Below are 19,719 nucleotides of genomic sequence, written 5' to 3'. Positions count from 1 at the left end.
CACAGACTCTGCTCAATAAAGTCTTAAATCCAGCATTTACCAACAGTGAGTCTCCCATTCTTGGTGAATGCTGCATCTTCGATCCACATCTGATCAATTAAATATTTACTAGAACTGGGTGTAGATCGGTTGAGCGATTTCCAATTTTAAAAGAACATGGTGATGTAATCATGCGAATCTGTAGACGCACAGACACCGCAGAGTGAATTTTCTAGATTCCTTGCCAGATAAATTAATTATGAACTTTTCAAGCCATGTTTTATCGGTGACTGTTGAAACATATTCTGCCCATCGACTATATCTTCACCCCATCGCACAAGAAACAATTTCAGCCAGATACACAATTATAATTCATTAATATCGACGTCATGCGATGCTGTGAATGCAAGTCAATAGGCTACTAGTCAGACCCTCTGTGGGCAAGGCTTACTTATTCGATTCGAAATATCAAAAATCTATTTTGTGATTCAGTAATCTAGGGAAAGAGGGCAGAATATTTTTTATAAAAGCACTGGCGAGTGGATACTATTATTGTTTTATTATAAATAATAATCATTATAAATAATAATCATTATTATTATTATTATTATCATTGCTTGGTTACAGGCAACAATAGATGTTCCTATATCGTCGCATGTCTTGGAAGGAATAGTGGCATAAGGTAATCATCATCAATAATAATCATAATTATCATCATCATCATAATCACAATTCATACATATGAAATGTTTACATAAACAAATAGAAAACCACTTTACGTCGCCTTGCTAAGAAAGATAACCCCTAAATTAAGATTAATAATAACCATAATATCTCCAAATATAATATATTTATATATTAATATTATACATTCAGATGTCTTTCGTTAATGTACACAAATAGAAATTGATAGGTAGATAAAATAAAACGAAATTCAATACTTGAGCCTCCCCCTATGCTTCTTCCTTTATGTGCTCCATTAGGTGATTCCTGCCATTTAATTGTTTTATGTATATCCAGAGTAAAGCAACGTTAATTTTACCTTTTATTAAATAAAAGTGCATTACATATAAACCCGCGATACACATTTTTGCAGGATTCAATCACTGTTACAAACTTTAAACATTATATAAATTAAGTAAAGTGTGAGGGGAAACCATTTTACCATTAGAGAAACACACAATATGCATTTATTTTACAGATGTACTTCAATTGCGTCACAACCAGTATTATTTACACTTAAAATATGTGGCTAATTTCATTTCAATTTATATACAAAAAAAAAAGATTATTATAGTCCACAGACCCAATAGGGTTGCCTGTTAAGCTTGTTCTGATATTTTTTTGGAGGCCATAATGATTGAAAATTGGGCCCTATAAACAGGTGAATCTTATTACTTCACTATGAAATGCAATGTATATGTCAAGTTTCAAAAACTAAACCAAACATGAAAATATAGGCTATGCTTTTTGCAATTGACAAAGCTGTAACGATGTCAGACGTCAGAACAACTAAGAGGAAGAGACTCAGCAGTGCTTTCTATACAAAACAAGTTTTTTACACATAAATATTCACAGTAATAGCATTCCTGTTGAATACAACTCAAGTTTCTATTTACATGTAAGTAACATCTTAATGATCAAACTTCTATAAATTGCGTCCATGTTTTGGCCACTGTTCCAGACTTCACAATTGCGTCTATTCCTTTGATCTGACGCGTCCTCCGTCCTCTTGCAAACTTATTCATTTAAAATTTGGGATGAAAAAAGGGACATAACCTGCACCAGTTCCACGATGAAATGTTGCATCAAAAGTATTTTTTCACCGTGTCTGTCTACGAACTGTCATTTTCTGATGTATTAATAAGGAGTGAGAAGTTTGGTTTGTGTTTTTTCAGTAATTGTGTTATTTTCTCGTCGTCTGAGTTAGGGTCCAACGGCTTGTTATAATCATCATCATCGTCTTCATTCTCCGAGGCCCCGTTCAGCCTCTCGGTCTCCGAATCCTGCTTCTTCTTTGCCGAAGCCATCTCAGCCGCGTGGCGTTTTCTCCATTTTGTTCTTCGGTTTTGAAACCACACCTAAAAGGTTAATATTCGTTGATTACAAGCAATCAACAAATAATATGATTACTCATTACTCTATTGCAAAGATATTGATTAACAACCAGACATTATTTATGTAGCCTTGGCCTACAAACACTGCTAATATGCCAGATTAAAAGGGCATACGCATAGGTAACGTGAAGTCAACACATAATAATAGGTTATATTTCATTCTAATCATACATTCAGAAAAATTGATTTTTCTAAAGAGAAAATATAGGTTTAATTTTCATCCTTCCATGTTGTTGGCGAATATGCTGCTGTGCAAAACGTTGCTACCATTATTTCCACATTTACATTACATTAATTAACAAATTGTTTGGTTAAATTATAGTGTAATGTATTATTAATTTATTAGATATACATACTAATATTTTAGAAATATTTATAGTTGTGAATAGGACAACAATTTTTTTGGGAATGATCTTTAAATATGTATTATTAAATGCAATAGACAGTAATTTAGATTAGTTTGACCACTGTTATTCGACTCAAAGTGTAGGCTATATCTATCAATTTATAAATATTGAAACGAAAGACAAAACATTAGTCTAAAATGCATGAGGCACTTTAATGGAAAACGTGAGAAAATGTCTAATTGAGTAGAAGAGGCTATGCTACTTATTAAACAAGATTATGCATCTTATTGGACTTTATAAAGATTATTTCAGAATATGTCTTACCTTCACTTGGCTCTCTGTCATTCCCAACGAGTAGGCCAGTCGTGCTCGCTCTGGTCCAGCCAGATATTTCGTTTGTTCGAAAGTCTTTTCTAGGGCAAATATTTGCTGTCCAGAGAAGGTGGGACGTGTATGCTTTCTTTTTCCGTCTTTGTCGAGCAGTATAGAATTTTGATCTGAAAATGTAAAACATAAAGCTTCTAATCCATTAAACGAAATGTAGCCTATTGTTATGTATTGATAGAATATGCCAATATTAGGCTATTAACATTTATTTGATGTTGGGATGGGCCTACTGTTAGGCTATTCTCAAATAATATCACAATCAACTTAATTTGAGCTGTTATAAAATAAGCCTTTGTTAGTCCATTACAATGCACATTGCAGCTAGACATTCAAGTCAGATCTGTTTCAGTTTATAGAATGAAATATCATAGGCTACTGTGGAATTATTAATAACCCCTTCAGCCTATAGGCCTACATCATGCATCAAAATACGTTAAATTGAAGTTCAGATAGCTCAAAAACGTGGACTAGTTACTTACGTGGTGAACATGCGAATCTGGCGTCTCTCCAATGTGGGCTTTGCATGACTCCTGGCCAGAATATCGGGGTCCTGCCTGGAAGGTCTGTCAAGGGCTTGGGGTAGCGAGCCACTGCCACAGCACTGGGGCTGAAGTAGAGTCCAGAGGGTTGCGGGGGGCTCAAGCTACTGAAGCGGGGCAGTCCGGACAAGATGCCGGCAGAAGAGGACGCAGCAACGGCAGCAGCAGCTCCTGGGGCAAGGACCGAAGGACGACTGAGGATGTCGTTTATTCCATGAGGTGTGCCTAGCGCACTGCATTGATGGAGCGATCCGAGAGATGACATTCCGGAGGATGTTTTGATCCCCGGTGAGGACATCGGGATGCCACCGGGGTTTGGAGAGGTGGCAATAGGTGAGGTAGAAGAGTCCGGACCCGTGGAAGATAAAGGGTAGGCTGGGTAGAGTGGGGTCTTCATCTCCGTCATGCTATGCAGAGCCGCTAAAGGTGCGGTGCTTAGGAGGAAAGCGCTCTGTCGGGACCCGTCCATCTGCCCCACGGCTAACATAACCGAGAATAGGTAAATGTGATGGTTTTGTCAAAAAATATCCTCAATGCTCACAGTCTCAAGTCGCCTAATAATGCAAAGTTTTGCTCATAGACAAACAGGCAAAACAATACACGTTTCCTTTGGGGTAGGCCAATATTAGCCCAACTCTTCAAAATGTGCACGCCTGAAAAATTGTCTGTCTAAAATGAAAATGTCCTCTTTTAAAACGAAACCATGGAAAAATGAAATCCCAGATTAATTTCGCCGGGATTCAAAAGCCATTATTACAGGGATTACTCCGCTTCTTCAACCTTGCAAATCTTGAGGATAAAGTCGTTCAAATAGGATGAATTTCCGAAGTTGCCTCGCTGACTTGGGCAGACTGCTTTAGAGAAGTTGATATTGTTGAATGTTTGAAATCTATTGATAAAAAGCCACCCTTCCTTTCCGATGCATAAGACGATCTTTGAGATAATAAAACATTATCATCACTTTCCGATGTCTTTTGCGCAAAAGTAAAAACTTTGAGAGTAAACAGAAAGTAGATGGTGTTTCTGTTGCGATTGGGTAATCCGACGATGACGTAGCCAGTGTGTCAAGTGAAAGAGCCAACAGGATTTAGGAGTGTGTCCTCATTGGCTCTCCATCATAGCTTTGATTTGCACATTAAAATAGTTGCAATGCGACCCGCTATTAAACACAAAAGGAACCGAATCAATCCAAAATCTATTTTTTTAGATAAAGGGACATCTGCATGTGCTCATCATGTGACATAGGCTACTAGATCCAAATATAGCTTATCTATCCATATCCATTCATATGAATTGTAGGCTAAAGAGGCTGTATAGCTAGCTGATTGAGATATGCATTTAGCCATGTATCTAAATATATGGCACAGCATTAAGCCATAGATAGACCTAAATATGGCTAATACTCCATGATCTATTATCCGTTCAACAAGGCCAAATAGTAGGCCTGACGTTGTCGTTTATGTCCTCCTGGATGAAAATGTAGCGCGCACGTGTGTGATTTTGTAGCATAATTAGATCAATATTGAGAACACAAGACTTTCACTATTCGAATATACATACATATGAGTTATTTTTGTCTCTGTATCACATCCTCAACAGAATTGTACATTTCTTTATTGGGATATTTTTTCAAAAGCAATATAATCATCAAATGCTTATTGGTAACGGTCTGGTATTGATTTTAATTCCAGCATAGCCTATGCCCAGACAGCCTATACCTATCAATTGAGTGACAAAATCGTTAAATAAATTGGCTATTGAAGACTTAAGTCTTTAACAACGGATGTCAATATTCTTCTGCATCGGAAAAAAAGTTATATGTATCATCACTGTTTCAGTAGGTCTAGGCTACATTGCACGCTATTCCTAAACTAGAACGACTCAAGGATTGCAAGACACCAGTGACACCCTGTGGTAGACTCTAATACTGCAGTTAATGTAACGCTGCATTTCACCAATATTTTCTAGCAATTACATTACATTTTCTCAAATCTAGACCTCTACTGATTATACATATTTGTTTCTTCTTAGGGATGGATCGAAATGTACAGAATGGTTACCTGGAGGAAAATGGGGGTGGGTCATGCTTTTTCAATTTCAGTCAAGGGGAGGGTTTAATATTTTTTTTATCTAGTCCAGTGGAGAGTCATGTAATTTGTACTTGATGACATTTCAATATTTCTAATTTTTTGAATTAGTCGCTTATTAGGCTATATATAGCGATGTGATCTCAATCAAATCATCCATAGCCTATATAGGCTACAAAGTGCATGCTCGGAGAAGCACAGAGCAAAGTAATATTTGTAAAATAGCTGCTGGGATGGTGTAAATAAAACTAGGCTGCATTACACACTGCAATGGATATTCCAACCCTGAGCCCCAGACTGCTCTGTTCTTGCTGATCAAAAACGTTGCCTAACCAACGGCTGTGCTGTGTAGGCATACCGTGACAGTTCAGGAGTAAAGTAAAGGCTTCTTCCGAAAACGGTGCGCTGGCAGATAGCCCCTTCAAACTCAACTCTGAACATCGAAGCCAGTTCCACTGCGTTTTTCCATTGTTCCCCTCTAATCAGGGACAGATTTAGGTGGTTGCAATTAATTATCAGGTAGAACAGAAAACCTGCAGGTTCCGGACCTTAGAGTTAAATACCCCTGCTATAGCCTATGTTCAGTTCAGTTTGAGAAGGAGAGCGCGAAGATGGGAAGGAGGACCGGCGGTCAACTTTGATAGTTTGCTACTATAATTAATTTGATAAAAAATAATATGTGTCTTGCCCATGATGTATTTATCAGAGTTATTGACCTCACAGTAAGCCAGATTCGAGTAACTTACATTGTGGTTCTGAAACTTGAAGCAGCAGCCTCGGCACAATCAATCGGAGATTGACAGCTCATGGTGCTGAAATTAGGTACATTTGAATAGGCATAATTCATTTAAACAGTCTTCATTTTAATTAGACTTTACTAACAACAAGAGGGCTTTGTGTTGGAGCCGATTTCTTCCTATTTAAGAAATAAGAGGTAGGCCTACCTGTTTGAAAGACGAAGTTAAGACTATAGGCGGCTATATGCATAGATTTGTCAGTCAATTTCTCCACCCTCCGAGTCAGTGAAGGGCTATTAGGTTATATCCAACAATCGAATTGAGGGGGTATGAAAGGGTTTGTATGCCATAGCCCTACCTATTATTAAAGGAAATGGCAAAAATATATAAAGTGATCTATAACATGTCCGCAATGCTTTATGCTTGCTGTAAAATACCCGGGAAAGACGTGACTCCGATGAATATACAGTGCATTCGGAAAGTATTCAGACCCCTTCCCTTCTCCACATTTTGTTAAGTTACAGCCTTATTCTAAAATTAAATAAATTACATTTTTTCCCCTCATCAATCTACACACAATTCCCCATAAATGTAAAAAAAATGTAATAATTACAAAGTGAAAACAGGTTTTTAGAAATTTTAGCAAATGTATTACAAATAAAAAAACAGAAATACCTTATTTACCTAAGTATTCAGAGCCTTTGCTATGAGACTGGAAATTGAGCTCAGGTGCATCCTATTTATATTGATCATCCTTCTACAACTTGATTGGAGTCTACCTGTGGTAAATTCAATTGATTGGACATATGATTTGGAAAGGCACACACATCTATATAAGGTCCCACAGTTGACAGTGCATGTCAGAGCAAAAAGCAAGCCATGAGGTCGAAGGAATTGTCCGTAGGGCTCCAAGACAGGATTGTGTTGAGGTACAGATCTGAAAAAGGGTACCAAAAAATGTCTGCAGCATTGAAGGTCCCCAAGAACACAGTGGCCTCCATCATTCTTAAATGGAAGAAGTTTGGAACCAACCAAGACTCTTCCTAGAGCTGGCCGCCTGGCCAAGCTGAGCAATCGGGGGAGAAGGGCCTTGGTCAGGGAGATGACCAAGAACTCTGACAGAGCTCCTCTGTAGAGATGGTAGAACCTTCCAGAAGGACAACCATCTCTGCAGCACTCCACCAACAGGCCTTTATGGTAGTGGCCAGACAGAAGCCACTCCTCAGTAAAAGGCACATGACAGCCCTCTTGGAGTTTGCCAAAAGGCACATAAAAGACTCTTAGACCATGATAAACAAGATTCTCTGGTCTGATGAAACCAAGATTGAACTATTTGGCCTGAATGCCAAGCGTCACGTCTGGAGGAAACCTGGATGTTTTTCAGCGGCAGGAACTGGGAGACTAGTCAGGTTCGAGAGAAAGATGAACGGAGCAAAGTACAGAGAGATCCTTGATGAAAACCTGCTCCAGAGCGCTTAAGACCTCAAACTGGGGCAAAGGTTCACCTTCCAACAGGACAACGACCCTAAGCACACAGCCAATACAACACAGGAGTGGCTTCGGGACAAGTCTCTGAATGTCCTTGAGTGGCCCAGCCAGAGCCCGGACTTGAACCCGATCGAACATCTCTGAAGAGACCTGAAAATAGCTGTGCAGCGACACTCCCCATCCAACCTAAAAGATCTTGAGAGGATCCGCAGAGAAGAATGGGAGAAACTCCCCAAATACAGGTGTGACAAGCTTGTAGGGTCATACCCAAGAAGACTCCAGGCTGTAATCGCTGCAAAAGGTGCTTCAACAAAGTACTGAGTAAAGGGTCTGAATACTTTCAGAAATGTCTAAAAAAACTTTATCATTATGGGGTTGTGTGTGTAGATTGATGAGGGAATAAAAACAATTTAATCCAGTTTAGAATAAGGCTGTAAAGTAACAATGAGGAAAAAGTCAAGGGGTCTGAATACTCTCCAAATGCACTGTATATTGTTTTGTTTCTTTGACATTCAGAGGCTGAGCTACAACCTTATATAGTTTAGGAGACCAAAAATGGATTTTGCTTGGGAATTAATCTAATTATGTCAAATCAAATCAAATCAAATTTTATTGGTCACATGCACCGAATACAACAGGTGCAGACATTACAGTGAAATGCTTACTTACAGCCCTTAACCAACAGTGCATTTATTTTTTACAAAAAAAGTAAAAATAAAACAACAACAAAAAAAGTGTTGAGAAAAAAAGAGCAGAAGTAAAATAAAGTGACAGTAGGGAGGCTATATATACAGGGGGGTACCGTTGCAGAGTCAATGTGCGGGGGCACCGGCTAGTTGAGGTAATATGTACATGTGGGTAGAGTTAAAGTGACTATGCATAAATAATTAACAGAGTAGCAGCAGCGTAAAAAGGATGGGGTGGGGGGGCAGTGCAAATAGTCCGGGTAGCCATGATTAGCTGTTCAGGAGTCTTATGGCTTGGGGGTAGAAGCTGTTGAGAAGTCTTTTGGACCTAGACTTGGCACTCCGGTACCGCTTGCGTGCGGTAGCAGAGAGAACAGTCTATGACTAGGGTGGCTGGAGTCTTTGACAATTTTGAGGGCCTTCCTATAGAGGTCCTGGATGGCAGGAAGCTTGGCCCCAGTGATGTAATGGGCCGTACGCACTACCCTCTGTAGTGCCTTGCGGTCGGAGGCCAAGCAGTTGCCATACCAGGCGGTGATGCAACCAGTCAGGATGCTCTCGATGGTGCAGCTGTAGAATTTTTTGACTATCAATTGATTAAGCAATTCACTTTCTGTACAATAGATGTTTAAAGTCAGACAGCTTTTGGGGAAACACTTGTGACCTTCTCTTGTGGGGTTAAGCAACAGATTTTTGCGTCCATAGTCCTACTCTGTATGGGGTGGAAATGTATGCCTAACTTTTGAAAGTAGCCTACAATGCTCAGATTCCTAATGAAGTCTCAGATTTAATTATTTGCAAACAGGGACAGTTTCGTTGCAAACAAGACACACTGATTTGGCATTAGAGAAATATGATAAGATGAACAATATGATAATTATCCTGTAATTTCGGTAATTTGTGTGGTATAAAAAAATATTCTGCTAATATGTTAAATTACGTAGAATTGCATGACATTATTAAAAAAAGGCTATTTTTTTATCGGACCTGCAAACACCATGATAGCTTCATGCAATGCTTTTACTATAAAGGAGTTCTTTCCACCCCTACTCTTGTCCACCGTGGTCTGCGAACCCACAACATTCAGGCCGGCAGCCCTGTGCGCTGTAAAAATTCCTGTGTTGCCATCAAATGTTTACAGGACGAAGAAAAGTTCCTGAAACTGCATATCTAAGGCTGGTGATCTGTCCCAACAAGTGAGGGTAAACTGTAGGCATGTTATTAGCTATCCACTTCATGTTTAATTATAATCTGGGATATAGGGGAGGATAAACTGCTCCATTTGCACGTTGCGCAGCGTAACGGTTTGTACTGTATGACACGTTCCCCTAAAATATTCGTTATTGGACAGGGGTATATTCATTCCGCCGATTCTGTTGGAAAAAGCTTCTTAAGCGGAAGCGAACGAAACAGGGAGGGACTTACTTGAATTTGTCCAATAATTTGCAAAACGATACGTTTGGACTAATAATTAGGTCTACAGCCCATACTGAGGTACAGTTGCGCCGTTTGGTGGGTGTGGCTTGAATCAATTAATGACGTATTTAAAGGGCAGCGGTCATGAAGACGCTGACAGGCACCGTCCCCAACCAACAACCCCTTCCCGTTTTTCAACTGGTCGTTCAGAACAGCATCGTTTCCGTTTAATTGAACGTCGCACAATGTTTTTTCGTACTGGAAGCAGACCAGAACTCCGTGCTCAGATTTCAGAGGCCAGTATGAAAATGTATGCACTCAAATGTATGTAAGTCGCTCTGGATAAGAGCGTCTGCTAAAATGACCAATATATATATAAAAAGTAGGCTACCCCTGCCCTCTGTTGGCGCCTTGACTAGGCAATTTGTAACTAGCATTCAACTACCCATTACAGATTAGTGGACATTTACATTTTAGTCATTTAGCAGATGCTCTTATCCAGAGCGATTTACAGTTAGTGAGTGCATATATTTTCATACTGGCCCCCCGTGGGAATCGAATCCACAACCCTGGCGTTGCAAGCACCATGCTCTACCAACTGAGCTACACGGGGCCCTGCATTGAAAACTAATTTGAGACCAAATGCATTCATGTTACTCAGGTGACTTTATTCGAATAGGAGTACTAAAATGTTGCCATGATAATCCTGTAGAGGCCTACATCCTGTGTAGGGCTCAAATCTGGACATTGGCACCACCAAGTGGAGATATTTCCAAGTCCAATTAATTGTCTGTTCATGTGCATGGCCCTGGTCAAAAGCTTGGGGGGGGGTTCCTGAAATCCTCAGACAACATGGCACATATGCCTATTATGGACTCCATCCCTGCCATTTTTAGATATCCGTCTGCCCCTCCTATGAATAAGACGGCATTAGTCACTAGTGCCAAGTGCTTGATTTCACCATGTACATACATGCTGTGATTGTAATAGATTTTTAAAAATGGCTTAATCTCTCTTAAGGCTGCAATATTTTCAGGTCTGCGTGTGACATTTCAGTAAGTAACAACCTGCAACTTTGAACAGCATTGCCACTAAGCTACATGACTGTCCATTTATTATGTGGGTTGGTTTGGAACCCTTTTCCTCGATATGGAATATTGGATTAAAACATTTTACATGAGCAGTAGGGAATTTCCAAATACAATTGAAGTAATGAACCGTGAGACTTTCAGTTTTGGTAAGAATGGTTCCATTTTATTTACATTTACTCCCGTGCCATGAGTTTCTGCTTCTTCAGCTTCTTCTGAGAAACCTGCAGGACAAAGAATGTCATCAGACCAACATATACCATACCAATTCTGATAATACCCACATAGGGACAGAATGACAGACATAAGTGCAAATGTGTGGTTGCTCAGCCTCATTCACGTTTATTTTCATGGGTAATCCAAAGGTGTCCTAAGAAAGTCATCATTGCAACCATTTCATACAGGAATGTATAAAAAACTTAAGGGTAAGGTCTGATTAGACTTCCCGATTTATGATGCCAGAAGGACAGTAAACCATTTTGATCCCATCTACAGAGCTCTTGTTCCTTCTAAATCACGCTGCTTTTACATGGGAAATATGTGGAAGAGTAAATATCAGAAAGACACTAAGCAGATTCTGTTTAAAAGGCTTTGGCACATGTGTACCTTTTTCTTAGTGGCGACCTCCTCCTCTGGTTTGGGAACAATCTGCTCCTTCTCTGTGAGGATCATCTCAATGTGGCATGGCGAGCTCATGTAGGGGTTGATGCGACCGTGGGCACGGTATGTGCGTCTGCGCATCTTGGGGGCCTTGTTCACTTGGATGTGCTCGATCACCAGGGAGTCTACATCCAGACCCTGTCAGAACAGAGCAAAGACCAAACTGGTCAGCAAGCATCATGACTCCGTTCCAAGATCATTTTCATGGTTAACGGTCATTGCAATCATGAATTGTGTGCGTTACACAGCTTGAACCCAAATAAAATAAATCCCAAACATGCAGTCTTTGCTACAAGCTTGATAGCATCATACTTCTCACCCATCTCTCCACTAGGGTTAGGAAGTGCCAGGGACTTCACGATACGATATTATCACTATACTTAGGTGCCGATACGACATGTATATTGCGATTCTATATGCATTGAGATTGAATACTGATTTTATTGAGATTCCACGGTCCAAACACATTGCTCACCATATGGTCTGCTGCAGAGGGACAAGAGAAAGCCATAAAAAAATTCACTACTCTCCACTACAGGCATGCCACAATAAAACACAGGCCTAGCAAATAAACCAACATTACCTTAAGCTCAGCGTTGCTCTCAGCGTTCTTCAGCATGTGGAGAAGGAACTCTGCACTCTTCTTGGGCCAGCGTCCCTGTGTCCAGTCAAACTGCTTGGCCTGCAGAGGAATGGTTGTCAGTTGTGCATACCAGACTGGGCCAGAAGAAATACCCCAATTTCTGGTCCACATTGGGACATATTAAGGTAGACAAGTGCAAATGTGTGGTTGCTCAGCCTCGTTCATGTTTCTTTTCATGGGTAATCCAAAGGTGTCCTAAGAAAGTCATCACTGCAACCATTTCATTCAGGCACATTAAAAAAACATGACTATGTGCAAGGTCTGATAATACCTTTTCACAATTTCTGATGGCAGAAATATTGTAAGCCATTTTGTACCAGTCTCCAAAGCACACTTTTTTTGTAACTTCAAATTCCACTACTTTTACATGGGAAATATAGGAAAGAGTTAAAATTCTCATGAAGATACCAAGCCGAGTCCCCTATAGGCATTTCAATAGATGCTAGGGCAACTATAACTGATGTGGAGCTCACCTGGGCACACCTGCCGACACCCCCATTGTAGCGGCGGAAGGGAACACACTGGTGCTTGACGGTAACATCCTTCAGGTACTTGGTGGCCTTCCGGATGTGCATGCCTTTGATGGCCTGAGCTGTCTCACGGGTGTTCTGATGGGAAACCAACAAACCCATCAATATATTGTAGTAGCTACATATATAAATAACATGTTATAACGTTTGGTCCAATAGCCATAGATGCAAAATTGCTCAGTTATTTGTTAGATATTGTCACATTTGATTCCAAAGGTCTCCAATGTTGTCATCATAGCAAAGCATCACACCTTTAAGTCTGTACCCATTTATATCTACCAATATTGACCAACTCCCACATTGATTGAACTACAGTAGACAACAGGACTGAAATCAACTTCTCATGTCACTCAGTTTGAAAAGACAACGCCATACCTTGAAGTGGACCCGGAGATTAGAGCCCCTCGACTTGCATGCTGCAGGAAAAAGTACAGCAATAATCAGTGAGGTCACAAGACAAAAGTATGGTGATTAAACAATGGTAAGTCCCCTGTAGCTCAGTTGGTAGAGCATGGCGCTTGCAACGCCAGGGTTGTGGGTTCGTTTCCCACGGGGGGGCAGTTTGAAAATGTATGCACTCACTAACTGTAAGTCGCTCTGGATAAGAACGTCTGCTAAATGACTAAAATGTAAGTAAATGTACATGCGGTTGCTCAGCCTCATTCATATTTATTTTCATGGGTAATCCAAAGGTGTCCTAAGAAAGTCATCATTACAACCATTGCATATAGGCACGTAGAACTTAAAATATCCTGCTGCCAGAAGGATAGTACCTAGCATGCATTAGCGACCTAGCCAATGAAAGAAGCCAGGGAGACAATCACCCCCCGGTAGCTACTCACACTTAGTCGGGTTCTCAGGGTCGAGCGAATAGCGGACCATTTTCAGAGATCTGTAAAATATAAAGTGGTTTGTTAGTTTGTAACACACCGGTGCCCTAATCGGCGAACACGTCAGTGGGTTGTTTGAGAAAATAAGTCCGACATCTTGGAGGATGCGCTACGTGTTAGTTAGCTCACGTTAACCGAAGTTTATGGTTTAGTAACAACCCAATACGAGTAAATCACATAACTACTACATCAATACGACACTGCATTTCTATAAATATTAATTCGTAGGACATGTTTTTTGTTGTTAGCAATGCTAAAAATGGCTGGAAACCGGCGTGCTACATGGGGTCAAGAAAATCACCAATATGACAATATTTTCGTCAAAATATCCACCGATACACGCATAACGGCCGACGTTTCTTAGTAGTAGTTGGAATACATGTAAGTTAAACATTTAAAGAGTCAGGATGCCATAGATATTGAAGAGATTACATTTATTTTCGGACCCATTTCTAGTCTGTTCACTTACTTTCTCAGGCCGCGGAAGGGAAGAGGTAGAGAAGAGCATTCTGGGAGTAGAAGTCGTGAATGTCGTCTCGCGAGATTTTATGAAATTTCAACGGTTCTTTTGTGTAAATTCTGACAAGCATATATTCCAATGGAAAGAACAATATTAATACTGATTGAACACACACATTTCTGTAACTACCTTCATATGTATCATATAAGATCATACATCCTTATGTGTTTGTACAGTTTTTTTTGGGACCACTCATCTCCACTACAAATGATAAGGTGTGCTGCAGGTCTTATCACTAGAGGGGCTAATCATTCACATGTTTGTCAGCTATAAGTCTCTCATTTCCAGGTGCTGTTATCTGGGCAAATACTCAACATGGGACCAGCTGTGACATCACTGATCTACAAAATAGCTCCTTGTTATCAGAGAACTAATGCAGATTGTCAGGTAGATCCATGATCATGTTTTTTTTCTGGACTGTGTCGATTGCTTGTATGTGTTCTCCATATAGAAGAGGCATGTTATTGATATTTATACTTGGGATATGGCTTTTCAACAGGAAAAGTTCAAAAATCCCTGGAGGACTTCTTTAACCCAAATATCTGTATCAAGTAAAAAAAAAATATATATACTGTATATATACAGTGGGGGAAAAAAGTATTTAGTCAGCCACCAATTGTGCAAGTTCTCCCACTTAAAAAGATGAGAGAGGCCTGTAATTTTCATCATAGGTACACGTCAACTATGACAGACAAAATGAGGAAAAAAAATCCAGAAAATCACATTGTAGGATTTTTAATGAATTTATTTGCATATTATGGTGGAAAATAAGTATTTGGTCAATAACAAAAGTTTCTCAATACTTTGTTATATACCCTTTGTTGGCAATGACACAGGTCAAACGTTTTCTGTAAGTCTTCACAAGGTTTTCACACACTGTTGCTGGTATTTTGGCCCATTCCTCCATGCAGATATCCTCTAGAGCAGTGATGTTTTGGGGCTGTCGCTGGGCAACACGAACTTTCAACTCCCTCCAAAGATTTTCTATGGGGTTGAGATCTGGAGACTGGCTAGGCCACTCCAGGACCTTGAAATGCTTCTTACGAAGCCACTCCTTCGTTGCGCGGGCGCTGTGTTTGGGATCATTGTCATGCTGAAAGACCCAGCCACGTTTCATCTTCAATGCCCTTGCTGATGGAAGGAGGTTTTCACTCAAAATCTCACGATACATGGCCCCATTCATTCTTTCCTTTACACGGATCAGTCGTCCTGGTCCCTTTGCAGAAAAACAGCCCCAAAGCATGATGTTTCCACCCCCATGCTTCACAGTAGGTATGGTGTTCTTTGGATGCAACTCAGCATTCTTTGTCCTCCAAACTTGACGAGTTGAGTTTTTACCAAAAAGTTATATTTTGGTTTCATCTGACCATATGACATTCTCCCAATCCTCTTCTGGATCATCCAAATGCACTCTAGAAAACTTCAGACGGGCCTGGACATGTACTGGCTTAAGCAGGGGGACACGTCTGGCACTGTAGGATTTGAGTCCCTGGCGGTGTAGTGTGTTACTGATGGTAGGCTTTGTTACTTTGGTCCCAGCTCTCTGCAGGTCATTCACTAGGTCCCCCCGTGTGGTTCTGGGATTTTTGCTCACCGTTCTTGTGATCATTTTGACCCCACGGGGTGAGATCTTGCGTGGAGCCCCAGATCGAGGGAGATTATCAGTGGTCTTGTATGTCTTCCATTTCCTAATAATTGCTCCCACAGTTGATTTCTTCAAACCAAGCTGCTTACCTATTGCAGATTCAGTCTTCCCAGCCTGGTGCAGGTCTATAATTTTGTTTCTGGTGTCCTTTGACAGCTCTTTGGTCTTGGCCATAGTGGAGTTTGGAGTGTGACTGTTTGAGGTTGTGGACAGGTGTCTTTTATACTGATAGCAAGTTCAAACAGGTGCCATTAATACAGGTAATGAGTGGAGGACAGAGGAGCCTTTTAAAGAAGAAGTTACAGGTCTGTGAGAGCCAGAAATCTTGCTTGTTTGTAGGTGACCAAATACTTATTTTCCACCATAATTTGCAAATAAATTCATAAAAAATCCTACAATGTGATTTTCTGTAAAAAAAAATCTCAATTTGTCTGTCATAGTTGACGTGTACCTATGATGAAAATTACAGGCCTCTCTCATCTTTTTAAGTGGGAGAACTTGCACAATTGGTGGCTGACTAAATACTTTTTTTCCCCACTGTATATACATACTTTTTTTTATGTCACGTGCATACAAGTACAGTGAAATGCCTTTCTTGCAAGCTCCAAACCCAGCTATCAATATCAATGAAGCACTAAAACTAACATACAGTAGAACAAAAACACACAAGAAATAGAAATAAGAACATGAAACAGTAAGAAGCTTTATACAGGGTCAGTTCCAATACCATATTTACAATGTGCAGGGATAGAAGTAGATACTGTATGTACAGTATAGTGGTAAGGTGACTCGGCATCAGAATATACAGTGCCTTCAGAAACTAGTCACACCCCTTGACCCAACATTTTGTTGTGTTACAGCCTGAATTTATAATTGATTACATTTTAGATTTGGTGTCACTGGCCTGCACACAATATCAAAGTGGAATTATGTTTTTAGACATTTTTACAAATGAAAAGCTGAAATGTCTTGAGTCAATTAGTATTCAACCCCTTTGTTATGGCAAGCCTAAATAAGTTCAGTAATAAAAATTTGCTTAACAAGTCACAATAAGTTGCATGGACACACTGTATGCAATAATAGTGGTTAACATGACTTTTGAATGACTACCTCATCTCTGTACCCCACATATACAATTACAGTGCCTTCGGAAAGTATTCAGACTCTTGAGTTTTTCCACATTGTTACGTTACAGCCTTATTCTAAAATTGATTAAATTGACAAAGCAAAAAGAGGTTTTTCGAAATCGTTTACATTTACATAAGTATTCAGACCCTTTACTCAGTACTTTGTTGAAGCACCTTTGGCAGCGAGAACAGCATCGAGTCGTCTTGGGTATGACACTACAAGCTCTGCACACCTGTATTTGGGGAGTTGCTCCCATTCTTCTCTGCAGATCTTCTCAAGTTCTGTCAGGTTGGATGGGGAGCGTTGCTGCACAGCTATTTTCAGGTCTCTCCAGAGATGTTCGATCAGGTTCAAGTCGGGCTCTGGCTGGGCCACTCAAGGACATTCAGAGACTTGTCCCGAAGCCAAATCAAGGATCTCTATGTACTTTGCTCCATTCCCTGCCGCTGAAAAACATCCCCACAGCATGATGCTGCCACCACCATGCTCCACCATAGGGATGGTCCCAGGTTTCCTCCAGACGTGACGTTTGGCATTCAGGCCAAAGAGTTCAATCTTGGTTTCATCAGACCAGAGAATCTTGTTTCTCATGGTCTGAGAGTCTTTAGGTGCCTTTTGGCAAACTCCAAGCGGGCTGTCATGTGCCTTTTACTGAGGAGTGGCTTCCATCTGGCCACTCTACCATAAAGGCCTGATTGGTGGAGTGATACAGAGATGGTTGTCCTTCTGGAAGTTTCTCCCATCTCCACAGAGGAACTCTAGAGCTCTATCAGAGTGACCATCGGGTTCTTGGTAATCTCTGTGACCAAGGCCCTTCTCCCCCGATTGCTCAGATTGGCCGGGCGGCCAGCTCTAGGAAGAGTCTTGGTGGTTCCAAACTTCTTCCATTTAAGAATGATGGAGGCCACTGTGTTCTTGGGGACCTTCAATGCTGCAGAAATGTTTTGGTACCCTTCCCCAGATCTGTGCCTCGACACAATCCTGTCTCAGAGCTCTACGGACAATTCCTTCGACCTCATGGCTTGCTTTTTGCTCTGACATGCACTGTCAACTGTGGGACCTTATATAGATGTGTGTGCCTTTCCAAATCATGTCCAATCAATTGAATTTACCACAGGTGGACTCCAATCAAGTTGTAGAAGGACGATCAATGGAAATAGGATGCACCTGAGCTCAATTTCCAGTCTCATAGCAAAGGGTCTGAATACTTATGTAAATAAGGTACATTTACATTTACGTCATTTAGCAGACGCTCTTATCCAGAGCGACTTACAAATTGGTGCATTCACCTTATAGCCAGTGGGATAACCACTTTACAATGTGTTTTTTTTAAATATTTTGTAAAAAAAAAAAATGGGGGGGGGTGGGTTGGGGTAAGGGAGGGGTAGAAGGATTACTTTATCCTATCCCAGGTATTCCTTAAAGAGGTGGGGTTTCAAATGTCTCCGGAAGGTGGTGAGTGACTCCGCTGTCCTGGCGTCGTGAGGTATTTCTGTTAAATTTTTTAAATACATTTGTTAAAATAAAATAAGAACTGTTTTCTCTTTTTCAGTATGGGGTATTGTGTGTAGATTGCTGGGGATTTGTATTTATTTCATCAATTTTAGAATAAGGCTGTAACGTAACAAAATGTGGAAAAAGTCAAGGGGTCTGAATACTTTCTGAAGGCACTGTATCTGTAAGGTCCCTCAGTCGAGCAGTGAATTTCAAACACAGATTCAACCACAAAGACCAGTTATTAATTATACTTTGGATGGTGTATCAATACACCCAGTCACTACAAAGATACATGCGTCCTTCTTAACTCAGTTGCCGGAGAGGAAGGAAACCACTCATGGATTTCACCATGAGGCCAATGGTGACTTTAAAACAGTTACAGAGTTTAATGGCTGTGATAGGAGAAAACTGAGGATGAATCAACAACACTGTAGTTACTCTGCAATACTAACCTAAATGACAGAGTGAAAAGAAGGAAGCCTGTACAGAGTAAAACATATGCCAAAACATGCATCCTGTTTACAATAAGGCACTAAAGTAAAACTGCAAAACATGTGGCAAAGAAATTAACTTTATGTCCTGAATACAAAGCATTATGTTAGGGGAAAATCCAACACAACACATCACTGAATACCACTCTTCATATTTTCAAGCATGGTGGTGGCTGCACCATGTTATGGGTATGCTTGTCATCGTCAAGGTCATTTTTTTTATATAAAAAGAAACAGAATAGAGCTAAGCACAGGCAAAATCCTAGAGGAAAACCTGGATCAGTGTGCTTTCCAACAGACATTGGAAACAGAAAAACATTGCCTAGTCCGACGAATCCCGGTTCCTGTTGTGTCATGCTGATGGCAGTCAGGATTTGGCGTAAGCAGCATGAGTCCATGGCCCCATCCTGCCTGGTGTCAACAGTACAGGCTGGTGGCAGTGGTGCAATGGTGTGGGGAATGATACCAATTGAGCAACGTTTGAACGCCACACCTTGTAGAATCCCCACCCCCCCGAAGAATTCAGGCTGTTCTGGAGGCATAGGGTCCGACACGGTACTAGATGGGTGTACCTAATAAACTTGCCACTGAGTGTATATCCTGATGCCTAGTCACTTTACCACTGCCTACATGTACATATCTACCTCAATTACCACATATACCTGCACATTGATATGGTGTTGGTACTCCTATATACTGTAGCTTCATTCTTGTGCGTTTTGTTTCTCATGTTTTTGTTTCTTTTCTTATTTAACTCTGCATCATTGGGAAATAGCTTGTAAGTAAGCATTTCACTAAGGTCTACACCTGTTGTATTCGGCGCGTGACAAATACAATTTGATTT

At 40.5% G+C, this 19,719-nt stretch overlaps 2 protein-coding genes across 2 annotated transcripts; both read right to left on the bottom strand.

The window, feature by feature from the left end:
- Nucleotides 1–1,814: 1,814 nt before the first annotated feature.
- Nucleotides 1,815–3,856, bottom strand: LOC311136130 (homeobox protein Nkx-6.1-like; the record flags this gene model as incomplete). The annotated part of the gene is made up of 3 exons (XM_084170217.1): nt 1,815–2,060; nt 2,768–2,940; nt 3,310–3,856. The coding sequence occupies 3 exons, from the start codon at nt 3,854–3,856 to the stop codon at nt 1,815–1,817; spliced, it is 966 nt and encodes a 321-aa protein (XP_084026343.1).
- A 6,574-nt stretch (nt 3,857–10,430) lies between these two features.
- Nucleotides 10,431–14,069, bottom strand: LOC311136594 (large ribosomal subunit protein uL22). The gene is made up of 6 exons (XM_084170783.1): nt 13,547–14,069; nt 13,080–13,120; nt 12,648–12,782; nt 12,115–12,213; nt 11,478–11,669; nt 10,431–11,095 (listed from the first exon to the last, which is right to left on the bottom strand). Exons 1-6 carry the CDS (start codon nt 13,584–13,586, stop codon nt 11,048–11,050), a joined length of 555 nt encoding a protein of 184 aa, XP_084026909.1. The 5' UTR covers nt 13,587–14,069; the 3' UTR covers nt 10,431–11,047.
- Between the last annotated feature and the right edge of the window lie 5,650 nt (nt 14,070–19,719).

Source organism: Coregonus lavaretus (genome assembly GCF_964263955.1).
Source record: "Coregonus lavaretus genome assembly, chromosome: 10".
NCBI lineage: Eukaryota > Metazoa > Chordata > Actinopteri > Salmoniformes > Salmonidae > Coregonus > Coregonus lavaretus.
The sequence above is the reverse complement of the archived record's forward strand: the minus strand, read 5'-3'. Positions and strand labels throughout refer to the sequence as shown.